The sequence below is a fragment of the Rana temporaria genome, chromosome 3 (genome assembly GCF_905171775.1).
Source record: "Rana temporaria chromosome 3, aRanTem1.1, whole genome shotgun sequence".
Lineage (NCBI taxonomy): Eukaryota > Metazoa > Chordata > Amphibia > Anura > Ranidae > Rana > Rana temporaria.
Window position 1 is genome coordinate 119,752,888 of NC_053491.1, and position 13,319 is coordinate 119,766,206.

The 13,319-nt window shown below is 41.9% G+C and overlaps 1 protein-coding gene across 1 annotated transcript in view; it reads right to left on the reverse strand.

Moving 5' to 3' along the window:
* The window catches only part of MEST, a 72,159-nt gene that overhangs the window by 17,450 nt on the left and 41,390 nt on the right, over positions 1 to 13,319 (reverse strand). The window contains exons 7-12 of the mRNA XM_040343329.1: positions 13,273 to 13,313; positions 12,316 to 12,386; positions 11,981 to 12,082; positions 11,271 to 11,347; positions 8,986 to 9,049; positions 1,786 to 1,920 (exon numbers count right to left, since the gene is read on the reverse strand). Of these exons, the coding sequence (XP_040199263.1) occupies positions 1,803 to 1,920; positions 8,986 to 9,049; positions 11,271 to 11,347; positions 11,981 to 12,082; positions 12,316 to 12,386; positions 13,273 to 13,313 (473 nt within the window). The 3' untranslated portion in view covers positions 1,786 to 1,802. The remainder of the gene's footprint in view (positions 1 to 1,785; positions 1,921 to 8,985; positions 9,050 to 11,270; positions 11,348 to 11,980; positions 12,083 to 12,315; positions 12,387 to 13,272; positions 13,314 to 13,319) is intronic.

The following is a 13,319-nucleotide window of genomic DNA, read 5'->3' on the forward strand; positions in this document are numbered from 1 at the left end:
GGGTATTCAGCTGCAGCTATTTATGCATGAGAAATACATCTAGTAAAATTCAATATATACACTGAAAAATTCTGCATTATTGTTCATATTTATTAAGTTGAACAGCAGAGTTTAATGAATATCCGCAAATTTGTTACAATACATACAGGTAGGTGACGGGTACATTAAGCCGGTTTATTCAGTAAAGCAAGCAAGGAGAAAAGCGCAGTAATCCATTGCAACTGAACAAAATTCACTTTACAGCAAATATTGCAATACACAATGGATTCTAATTGTTTGCTAGGATTAGTGATTTGCCCAGTATTATTTATCAGATTTCTTAATGCACAGCCAATCCAAAAAAAAAAAAAATATTCCAAAACTAGTTTAGTCATTATAAAAGTACATGTTTACACTTAGAAAAGCTTATTATTCCTAAAGCCCTTGAGAATAACGCAATCCGCATTATACTGTTATGGCTCAATGTATGTGAACACAAATCCCTGAAATACCAAGAGACTGCAAATTTGCTTCACGTTGAGCTTCAAAGCCAAACTAATTATCTCAATAATGAAAAACAAACAATGCATTTAAAAAAATACTAGTTAAACATCAGTCCCTCTAATGCTGTGGCAAATAACACAAAATGAAAGGCACTACTAACCTTTTAGGCCCCTTCCACACGAGGCAGACTCCGTCACTACGGAGTCCGCCTGCTCCCGCCAGCTCAGCAGGAGATCAGTCAGTTGATCTTCGCTGAGCTGGCAGATGACAAGGTCCTCTGCTCACTGAGCGGGGAGGGGCTTGTCGGGCGACGCTGTCTCCTATGGAAAGATCGGACGAAAACGGACAGCATGTCCGTTTTTATCAGATCTCACCCGATCCGATATGGACGTATCCCCATATGTCTGTTTTTAGCGGGTCAGATGTCGGCGGACAGGTCTCCGCTGACATCCGACGCTCCATTGAGATGCATGGAGCAGCCGTTCAGGTCTGCTGTCAAAACTGACAGGCGGAGCTGAACGGTCTGTCCGTGTGAAAGGGGCCTTATTTTAAAACCAGCCATAGATTGAGAGATTTCACACAATTCCCCCATCAACAAGTTCCACAACAGTCAGTTGGGGCAGGGGGAGCCGTCCCCGCTGGGAGACCACAGGGATTACTGATAGTGGCTATAATAGCTGCTAGCAATAAATCGCTTGTAAAATCGGTCAGGCTGCTTGAACCCAAGTTCATTGATCAACTTGGGTACAACCAGCCTGCCCATACATAGTTTGTATCTCGGCTGGATCAGCAGGGACCGGCCAAGATCCAAAGTCTATGGCTGACTTAACTCTCCAAAAGTTAACTAGTGGTCTTCAAAGTTCTAGGTCAGCAATATGTTCTGTGATGAAACCTGCAGATAGTAACAGTCAAACATCTGCTTTGTTCCGTTTCAAGACGTGCCCCTAAAGCCTGCAATATTCCAAGTTAGAGGGAATTACCAAAAAGTCCCATCTATTGTTTGCTTGCGTTAATGCATTGTGTCTCACAAGGTCGTTATCTGCCAACACCACCTAACCATGTATACATTACATTTCAGCAGACACTGTAAATAGAGAGGGTAGTATTCCTCTAAAACTGATCGGTCAGCTTTATGTCATGCTCTCAGATGGCAAGCAATGGAAAATGGCTCATGTGCTTAGACAGAGCGACCGAATTGCCATCCCCGAGATATTTATAGTCACTTGTATGTGAATGCAGTGCCAGCCGAGCTGTAACGTCATGGAAATTATTATCGCATTTATTCACACCACAGCTTGTCACCTGGAACGGAAGAGCCCTCAGAATGAATGGATAAAGCTTAGATAGGCATTTAAGAAGCCAGTAGGATCCTCCAGTTGGGGGTAGTGACTGATATGGTCATCCAGAATAGTGAAGGTCGACTTTGGTATCAGTTTTCTGTGGATAAAATAACAGCCTGAAATGAAAAGCTTTTTCAAGCATACAGATGTCAACTATATAATGACAATATTCTGTAGGCAAAATGGAAATCATTTCAAAATATGTTTTTTTTTTTTAAATCACAGATGTTTATTGAACAGAAAAGAAAATCACAGCAAGTTCACAGCTCATACTTAGAACACCAAAACATTCCAACAGTGCAGATGACAGCTCAAAAAATACAATCAAACAATAAGCACAACAGCCTCTCTGCCATAGCACATTACATATGTCTGACACTACTATTTAAAGGCACTAGTCTCGTAGGATATGCCCCCCCAGTACTTGAACCGCATATAAGCAATGAGCCGAACTCCCCGCATCACAGCTGGTCGCCCCTCATCTATCCAAGCAACCTGTCCATGACCAAATTGACCGGGGACAGGCCAGGGGAATCTAACCATGGGGTCCACAGTTGCTCAAATTTTCTCGGACAACCCCCTAAGCTGATAGACATACTTCTCCATTCTTATGGTGTCACCCATTTGGGTAATCCATTCCTTCAACGTTGGGGGATCAACCGCCTTCCAATGCCGAAGGATTAGTCTACGGACCTGAAATAAAGCTCTCAATATGGCCTGCCTGCTATTATCGTCCATTGGGATATCGTCCATAATTCCAAGAAGACATGGTTTTAGGTCAATAGGTATGGTAGTCAGATAAACTCTGTTAATAAGAGCCACGACCACTGACCAGAATATATGAAGCTTGGGGCACCACCACAACAAATGAATTAGATCCCCATGGTCCCTTGCACATCTAGGGCAGTCGGAGTCCGATCTCACACCCATTTTAAACAGCCTGTCGGGCGTGTAATGCACTCTGAGAACAATGTACAGTTGGGATAACCGTTGGGCCACATTCAGGGAGCCTGAAGTGCCTCCTCCCATTGTTCATCCTCGAATGTCCCAACGTCCCCCTCCCACCTAGTAGATACCGCAAGGGGAAAACCCTCCAAGTATATATTTAGAATCATGGAGTAAGCGCTAGAAATGAAGCCCTTAAAAACTGGGTCACCTCGGCCATAAATTTGAATATTGGTGTTTGCGAAAGAACCCACGGGGCCCCCCCGCCTGTGCCATCACAGCATGTCTCAACTGCATGTACTGGAAGAGCATGGACTGTGGGAGGTGATACCTCTCCCTCAGTTCTGGGAAGGGGATAAATTCACCCGCCTCAAAAATATGTCTCATATGCCTCCTCCACCGTGCTCCGCAATCCAGTGAGAGCAACTCCTCATAGTACCCATTGTCCCATATCGGGCTGTAACCTGTGAACCCCTCCACCTCCTGCAACTGTCTAAGTTTGTTCCAAATTTTTTGCAGCAGCGCATATGTGGGAAACCTTTTGTTGGATAATGCATACGCCAAGGCCTCCATACCAGTAGGTATGCTGTCGAGGCCAGTGGCGTAGCACATCCGGGCCCTAATGGGATCCGACTGCCCACCACCCCCCTCAAGAACCTGACTCTCCGGCATAACCCTGGCAATGTGCTGCGCCTGAGCCGCCAAATAGTAGACCCAAGGATTAGGGAGGGCAAGGCCTCCCGCCATCTTAGGCTTTTGAAACTGCTCCAGTTTCACCCTAGGGGACTTGGCCTACCAAATGAAGGTCCTAAAAAGGGAATTAAATAATCCTGAAATTTTTTAGAGGGAGGACCATAGGGGTATTGTGAAGAAGGTATAAGAGCTGGGGCATGAAAATCATTTTAATAAGATTGACCCTGCCTACCAGGGACATCCCGAGACGAGACCAGATTTTACCTTTGTCTCAAATTCTATTTAGTAATGGTGTCAAGTTAAGTGAGAGAAAAATCACGCGGTTCGGAAGTAATCTGGATGCCAAGATACTTAAATCCAGTGGACACCGGTACCTTGTGTATTGTCCGCTCCCCGCCACCCGAGATATCATCCAGCAGCAGAAGAGAGGACTTGGTCCAGTTAATGACTAGGCCGGAATAGGACCCAAACCTGCCGACCACCTCCATAGCCTCCTTCAGAGAGCCATCTGTGTCACCCAAAAGCAGCATGGTAAAAAACAAAAGAACAAAAGCTGGACAGCCGCACTCCAAAATTTTCTTTAAAAGAGATGTCTTTATTTTCAACTGTGCATACAGTCACTGCAAGCCCACAAAAATCAGTATGGCCAACGTTTCGCACTGGCGTCAGTGCTTAGTCATGGCTTAAGTCATGGCTTAGTCATGAGCCATGACTAAGCACTGACGCCAGTGCGAAACGCTGGCCATACTGATTTTTGTGGGCTTGCAGTGACTGTATGCACAGTTGAAAATAAAGACATCTCTTTTAAAGAAAATTTTGGAGTGCGGCTGTCCAGCTTTTGTTTTTTGCCATTACCGCATTGCCAGCACCCTGGTGGTTCAACAACCCCTGATCATCACGAGGCTCACCTGGAGCGGTGAGAATTCTGTCAAAAGCAGCATGGTGTCGTCGGCGTACAACATAATTTTCTCCTGAATCCCCCCCATATTGTAGTCCCCTCACCTTCTGGTTTGCTCTAATCAAGGCTGCCATGGGCTCAATGGCGAGGGGACAGCGGGCACCCCTGACGAGTACCCTTATGCAGGGTAAAAGGCTTAGAAACATGCCCTGCCTCCCTAATCACCACCCTGGGCGAACAATATAACAGCTTCACCCACGACAGGAACTGTTCGCCGAAGTAAAATTTGCCCATGACAGCCCAAAATATGTTTAATCGTTCAAAAGATATTGAGAATGATTTACTAAACGAGTGAAAGCCGTTCACGTACCAAAGTGAATGACAATAAACAAGGAAAACCTGTGTGTGAATAACCAATCATGTGGCAAACGCTTCATTTCTTTAGTAAATCAACGGCAGCGTTTGGTACCACAGTTCATATCTAGCAGTGAAAGCCTTGATCTACACCGATGGCCAAAACTGAACACTTTTGAAAAATCTTAGGATAGGTCCAATTTGAAATGATTGTTTTCCTGAGACTCATAAGGTTATACAGTAAAACCTTGGTTTGAGAGCGTTTTGCAAGACAAGCTAATTTTTTTTAAAACATTTTGACTTGATATACAAGCAATGTCTTGCTATCAGAGTAGCGTCATGTCACAAATGAGTATAAAAGAGAAGAGACGCCTCTAAGTGTAGCAATATGGTTACATTTAATAAAAGGTACAACATTTAGCAACTTATTGCCAACTCAAAACGTCACCTGTGGAGATTTTTAGGTGCATTAAATATATATTAATATTATATATATATATATATATATAAATGTATTTAATACACATATACTGTGAAAAATTGTTATGCCGAGTAAATTGATACCCAACATATCATGTTTCAAAATTGCGCCCACTCGTGGAATAGTGACAAACGTTGGCACCTAAAAATCTCCACAGGTGACGTTTTGAGTTAGTGGAGGTCTAGGGCTAGAATTATTTCTATTGCTCCAACGATCGCGGCGATACCTCACATGTGTGGTTTAAAAACCATTTTACATATGTGGGCGCGACTTGCGTTCGCTTCTGTGCGGAGGCTCGGAGTGACTGGGTGCCCTTTTTAAAAAAAAAAAAATTATTTTACTTTTGTATTTTTACACTGTCCCTTTTTAAAATAAATACAATTTTTGGATCACTTTTATTCCTATTACAAGAAATGTGCCACTTTGTGTTGGTCTACCACACAAAATCCCAATAAAATACATTTAAGTTTTTGGTTGTAACATAACAAAATGTGGAAAATCTCAAGGAAGTATGAATAATTTTTCAAGGCACTGTAGCTCTATGTGGAAACACTTACTGGAGATGACCTTTAAGCGATCTTTGACTTCTTTGAGAAAAGAGGTCATATTTCTGGTGAGTGCAGTGTGTCTACTAGGAGAGGAGGAAGAGCATTATTTTTTCCTGGGTGTTACCCTCCTTTTTCATCACTTTTTTTCATATTTTTTTGATGCATTTATTTTGCACTGAGCACTTTTAGGGACCGTTTTTAATTACCGTAACTTTTATTACACAAATTTATTGGGCAATATATGTACTTTGAGGATTGATTTTCGCGCCAAAAAAATATGTGTGGAACATATAAACTTATTATAATAAAATAAAAAATATATATATTACAACTATCAATCAAAGCTAAATAGCAAAGACCCAGTTGGATCAATAGTGAAAGAAATAGATTCACAAGAGAACCTCTACTTAAAAAAGTGATGTGCTCCCAAAACCTTAAATCAAGAAGAAAATAAATTCTTTAGTGATATTGATAATGTCCATAAATTTCTGTAGTAGTAGTGAGCCACTTAAAAATAACGGAGTGAATCTTGCAATGGACCAGAAGATAAACATGCAATCTTCTCATGAGCTGCAGTGCTTCAAAATCCTTCCACCATTTCCGCAAAACGACACCCAAAAGTGAATATAATATATGCGCTTACCACAGCGCTTTGACTCCTTTAACTAAAAAGAAAGTCAAACACGCTTGTGCAGTTATGAATGTCTGCAAACATATAATGCGTCCTCCAGTGGTTGACACAGGCAAATCTTCTCCGCACGCTTTTTACTTTCCCCCATCATCCGACACATGTGAGCTGGCGAGGCGAGAGGAGACACACGCCGCACGCAAACTGAGGTTCTACCTCCTCTATTCAAAGGCCCGCAGACCCAGTGCCGGGATGGGCACCTTTTAATGTGGCCCATGTTTTGTTTTACTATTTTTTATTAAAAACCGGTTGCACTATGGAGTTTTTCTGTTTTTTATTCCATTTCTGAGAATACTGGGAGAAGATTTGCCTGTGTCAACCACTGGAGGACGCATTATATGTTTGCAGACATTCATAACTGCACAAGCGTGTTTGACTTTCTTTTTAGTTAAAGGAGTCAAAGCGCTGTGGTAAGCGCATATATTATATTCACTTTTGGGTGTCGTTTTGCGGAATTGGTGGAAGGATTTTGAAGCACTGCAGCTCATGAGAAGATTGCATGTTTATCTTCTGGTCCATTGCAAGATTCACTCCGTTATTTTTAAGTGGCTCACTACTACTACAGAAATTTATGGACATTATCAATATCACTAAAGAATTTATTTTCTTCTTGATTTAAGGTTTTGGGAGCACATCACTTTTTTAAGTAGAGGTTCTCTTGTGAATCTATTTCTTTCACTATTGATCCAACTGGGTCTTTGCCATTTAGCTTTGATTGATAGTTGTTGTTTATTTTTAATTGATATCACATGAATTTTGTAATTGCTATCACCTTTGATTTATTTTTTTACTAGCGCCCCCTACCTACCACACAATATATGTACTTGTATGACCAGTCTACGGTAATCTTTGTGTTTTTTATATACATTTTGGGCTGGTTTTCCTTTAATAAAAATCTAGGAGATTTAAATTTTAATAAAAGGCCAATTTGCTCAAAAAATTTAAAATGGCAATATTCACCTGGAAATGGCAAGAGGTTGCAATGATGTGTACAGTTTTACAAATTGTGTTCAGGCATTGGGATTTGTTTTACCTTCTTTAAATGTTAAAAATACTGCAATGTATAGTGTTTTTGTACATTTTCTTTAGGTATTGTAATCAGGAGTACATAATTAGTCAGATGAATATTAAATACTGTAGGAGAACATCTTATATTTGTCATTTTTCAGCTAGCATGTAATGACGTTGGAGCCTGCTACTCTGGGTTACCTGGTTCATTGCTGTGAATACAGACCTAAATAGCAGGATCCCAGTTTACATCAACAGCTGACTGACTCATCACAATGACTAAAGCCCTGTACACACACTCCGTTTTCTTGGTGGAAAATAGTCAGCCGAGAAAACCGAGGGGAAAGCCGAGAACCCCGGCAGGAAAACTACCATGGAGCTTTGGCCAGGAATCCCGGCCATGCGTATGCTCCAGTGGCACTGCCACGCAGTGTTCCCCATAGGCAAGTAGTAGATCTGGCTTAAAAAAAAAAAAAAAAAAAAAAAACGGGAATCCCAACGGGAAAATAGAGAGTAGGCTCTTCATCCCCCCCCCCCCCCCCCCCCCCCCCCCCCGGGATTCCCGGCTGTTTTCCTGACAGGAAAACTGCGAGGAAGCATAAACACATCCGGTTTTCCCGACCAAAAGCTCTCCTGGCAGTTTTCCTCCCGGGAAATCGGTCGTGTGTACGAGGCTTTAGAGGGACAAATCTACCTCTTTTAAGCCTGGTACACACAATATGAATAATCAGACGATCAGCTTTTCTTTTTTTTTTTCCATGCTAGTCTCAGGCCCCGTACACACGGCCGAGGAACTCGACGTGCCAAGCACGTCGAGTTCCTCGTCGAGTTCTGGGATGAAGCCGCCGAGGAGCTCGGCGGGCCGCCTTCTCCCATAGAACAACGAGAAAATAGAGAACATGTTCTCTATTTTCTTGTCGAGCTCCTCGGCGGCTCCATCGAGCCAAAACTGTACAGACGACAGAGTTTCTCGGCAGAATCCGGGTTTTGACCGAGTTTCTCGGTGAATTCTGCCGAGAAACTCTGTCGTGTGTACGGGGCCTCAGACTAAAAACATATGTTGCTAGAGGTAGGAAAATTCTCATAAGACAGAATACAACTTCCTGTAATGCAGTATTGTAATGTATTCTTTAATTCCGGAGCATGCGTAGCCTTAGTAACACAATTTTTTTTTTCCCCCCAAACATAAAAATTATTCGTTGCATTATCTTACGAGAATTTTTTTTTTCTGCTTGTCCCTTCAGATAATTTTACATGAAACGTGATCGTCTCTTGAAAGATTTTCTCATCGGGTGTACAAAGGTTGTAGAAACAGTCCTGTCTAGAAGTAAAGCTAATGCTTGGCTTTGTTAGCTCATCATGCACTGCTTAGAAGGGCACTGTCAATTTTTGTCAAAGGATTGTATACAAATTAGAAAATAAAATAAAAATATCAGTTTATAAAAACTTTTAAAATTTAAAAACAGCAACTTCCCCTTTATCAGCCAAGATGGTTAACCCAGATACTCGCTACTTCACCCCCAATTACTATAAAATGCTTAACTTACTTGTACTGCTCCATGAACTCAGGATGGGGATTAACTGGGTCCAGTGGTCCATATATAATGTGCACTAGAATTACAAAGTGAAAATTAGAATCTACAATTTTACATTTAGGCCCCTTTCACACTGGGGTGCTTTTCAGGCGCCTCTCAAGCCACCCCAATGTGAGAGCCCAAGTGCTTTCACACTGGGCGGTGCCCTTACAGGACGGGAAATAAAAGTCTTACAAGCAGCATCTTTGGGGCGGTGCTGGAGCGGTGTATACCCCTTGCTTATTTAAATGAATAGGCAGCACTGCCAAAGTGCCTCAGCAGCGCCACAACACAGGCGCTAAGCGCTGCTATAACAGCGGTAAAGCGCTGCTAAAACTAGAAGCGATTTATCGCCAACACCAGCAACGCCCCAGTGTAAAAGGGGTCTTGCTTCTTATTTTCAGTGTAATCTTTGAACAGCCAGATAGGGACCACATTTGTCAATAAACTGACAACTTCCATTTTTAAACCTTCTATTGCTGGTGTAAAGCCCGCTTTAAAAGTGATATTAATCCCAAAACTAATATGTAATATATTGCAGCTTGGCAAGCATTAGATGTGATGGCTGCATCAGTTTTCTTTTAGGCTTTTTTTCTCCCTCTCTGGTTTTCAACTGGTAATTTGGCCAGCAATACACCTCCTGTATTGGTGCCCCCACTAGATGAAAGAGCATAGGGGGCACATTTGGACAGCAGCATTGTCAGTTTGGGGGGGGGGGAAGGGGAGTGCTAGACATACTAGCAGATTTAAATACACTAACTGACTGAAGCCAAACTCCAATACTTCATAAGCAATTACAGCAAACCCCCACTTTTGAGATAAAAGGTGCTACATAAATAAAAGCATTGTAGTCACTCCTGTTAGTGTTACATGGTTAGTCTCATCACTGTAACATCTGCAAAAAAGCTCTCTTTTGGGAAAAAGCAAAAACACACAACATGTATGCAGCCATCACATCGAAAACTTGGTAAGTGGCTATACAATAAAAAAAAAAAAAAAAAAAAAAAAAAATTGGACTTAAAGCAGGATTCCACCAGCGATGTTTTTTTTTAATAAGGATACTTATCTTTCCAAGGCGCCCGCGATGTTGTCCCCCCTAAAGCCGACCCCCTTGATCCTGGAAGGTCCCGGCACCGCCATCCTTACTAAGGAAAACAGGCAGTGAAGCCTTGTGGCTTCACTGCCCGTTTCCTACTGCGCATGCGTGAGTCTCGCATTGTTTTCTGAATGGGCGGCTGCTCTCTGGGATACACACAGTTCCCAGAAGGCAGCGTAAAAGACCACCCAAACCATATGTTTTCTGAAAGCACATGATCTGTAGAATAAAAAGAAGGTGCCATCAATTGCCTCTGAAGCCTAATTCATGCCCGGAGGATGATCACAACCTATTCAAGTAAATAGGGCCACTCTGCAAACACACAATGCATGCAGCTTCAGCATGCTAGTGTGGGATCCAAGGTGTTAAAAACAGGTGATGAGAAGGCAATACAATGCCTCCTTATTGCTTGTTTTAACCAAGGTTGAACAGCCTTTGCAGAGCAGTCCCATTCACTTGAATGGGTGATGCTTGGCAGGCACGGCACCTGCCAGTGCCCTACACTAGCGAGCCCCTGTCAGGCCATTACTGGAGCTTAGTGCTGGAACTTGTTCCGGCACTGGGCTCCATGATAAGCAGATTCCTTGGGACGCAGGTACTCTCATGGGGCCCTCTCTACTGGCCCCGGCAGTGCCTAAGTGCCCTAATGGTCAGTCTGCCACCATTCCACGTGTGTGCCAAAATTTTAAACCATAACATGTTAGGCATCCATTTACTCAGCGTAACATCTTTCACAATATACAAAAAATTGGGCCAAGTCTGTTTTTTTTTATTCCGTGAAGTGTATTTTTTCCCTACAAATTGCTCTTGAAAGGCCGCTGCACAAATACCGTGCGGTGCAGCATAAAATATTGCAATGAAAGCCAATCACAGGCTGTGTCTTGGCCACAGGAAAACTTGTCAGAAGAGACTCATGCAGATAGAGGAAGGAGAATGCATAGAGAAATTATATATTGATTTGGAGAGAGGCAAGTAAACACTATGGCCAATGTGTGATTTTGTTCAGATTTCATGTCTGAGGTTTACAACCACTTTAAAGTTTTGAGGTTAGTGTCAACTCTGGTGATCCTGTTCAAAATACAAATACTGTAAAACTGCTATAACATAATACATGATCTCAGTATAGAAGTGTTTTTTTGCTACACAGGGAAACAATACTTACAAGGGACTGAGGAGTTGGTCAGGGCTTCCACCCAGCGTTCCCTGTGCTTTCTACGCTGGTTTATATACTGCAAAATACTAATTGCCAGAAAATAGTTAGGAAAAGATGTCGCGCCAACTGGGAATATAGGTGTAAAAAGTCTTTACACAAACTATACATATTAACATACAAAATAAAATATGCAGGTATTCTGGGTTCAAGTGCGGCTATCCATCAGTTACAGGAGGTTTTTAATTACCGCTAAAGCTGGATTGAATCTTGACCGGTTCAGCAGGGATTGGCTGAGATTCAATCCATCTATGGGCAGGCTGGTTGTACCCAAGTCGATCCATTAATCAAACTTGGGTACGACCAGCCTGTTGGATTTTTTTTTACATGCAATTACTGCTGGTGGTCAGGAAGGCTCCCTGCCAGCAGAACACGGATGTGCTGCAGGAGAGATGCACAGTCCGTGTTGATGGGGTAAAGTGAGAGGTTTTCTTTCTGGAAGGAAAGAAAATTGCATAATCTATGGGCTGCTTTAGTCACCAATATTACAGATGAATGGAGTAGGAAGTAGACTACAGTATTGCTCAGACTATTTTAAAGGGGATTTGTAGAACATTTTTTTTTTTTTTTTTTTTTTACACCACAAAAAAACACAAACAAACACAAACAAACACAAACAAACACAAACACAAACAAACACAAACACAAACACACTAGTATACCTGTCTACAACCAGATTGCCATCATTGATCCTCAGTGCTGTCCACATGTCCCAGTATTCAGCCTCTGAGGGTTGTGTGTATGGACCAAATACCTCACCGATCCTTGATTAGAGCAAAATAAAAAAGGTGTAACATACAAAAGTAACTACATAAAATGTAACGTATTGCACATGTTTGACAAGTCCTACAATTTTACATACAATTATCAAGTTTAGGTCCACATTAGATACTTTATTGGATAGCAAGAGAATATCTATTGGATGATGCATTCACATTTTGGAAAACTACTACTTAAAACTGAATAACCCACATAAATCTCATTTACACCTGCTCACCCTTTGCTGAAGAAAAGGAAGTTCATCAGCCTAGTAAGAATTGGCGAAAAAATACCACCATCTTTCAGCAGCTGGAAGGAGGAAGTCAAAAAAACAGACTTGGTTAATACCAATGACTTGACAAAAAAATAAAAATTAGGCGAGAAGGAAGCTCATCATCACTATTTAACCCAGCCAAGGTTCATGCATGGTAGATTTTACAGTGCATTTCATATCACTGAGGGCACATTCCGTTTTTTTGTGTGGCAATCCAATGCACCATTACAGTACAGTGTAGCTCACCACACTGTAGCACGCAGCAAATAAGCACACAATACCAGATAACAAAAGGTCATAGTTAAGCCATAGAAAAAAAATAGGATTTTTGTTCTTACTGTAAAATTAGTTATTGGAGTTCAATTAACAGGATACAGAGACAACTGGGTTATACTGCTGCCTAAAGGAGGAGGAATTGGGAACTAGCAAGTAATGTCAGACAAAGCGATAAAACCAGGTTAGGGTAGAGGCTATTGCAACGGCTCTGGACCTGGAAATCGCTTTGAGGCCAATTAACCTAGTACACGGAGGTCTGGAAAATGCCACAATGATACCCAAACCCTGCTGGATTGGACTATGGCCTCCAACGCTATTGCTGAGATTATGCCAATCCGGATAGCTGCCTCAAGCAGCACGTATATGACGTCTTGATTAAAAAATTTAAAGAATTGATGAAAATGGGGGGGGGGGGGGGAATGGAGGGCTAGAAGGAAAACTCTCTCAATTTAATAGGTCATTTGCAAAAAAAAGCCAAGGCATGTTGAGAGTGGGAGGGATTATACCAGGTTGGTCACTTTTTTTTGCCAGTATCCAAATCCTCCTGTAGATGGATCCAAATTGTCTGAATCATGCGTCCCTTAATGAACGAAGGACAAATACAATACTGGTAAATTTATACCTTGATAAAAACAAAAACCTGACCTTTTGTATTAGTCTGGGGTGATGAGTCTCTGGAAAAATACCTGTAA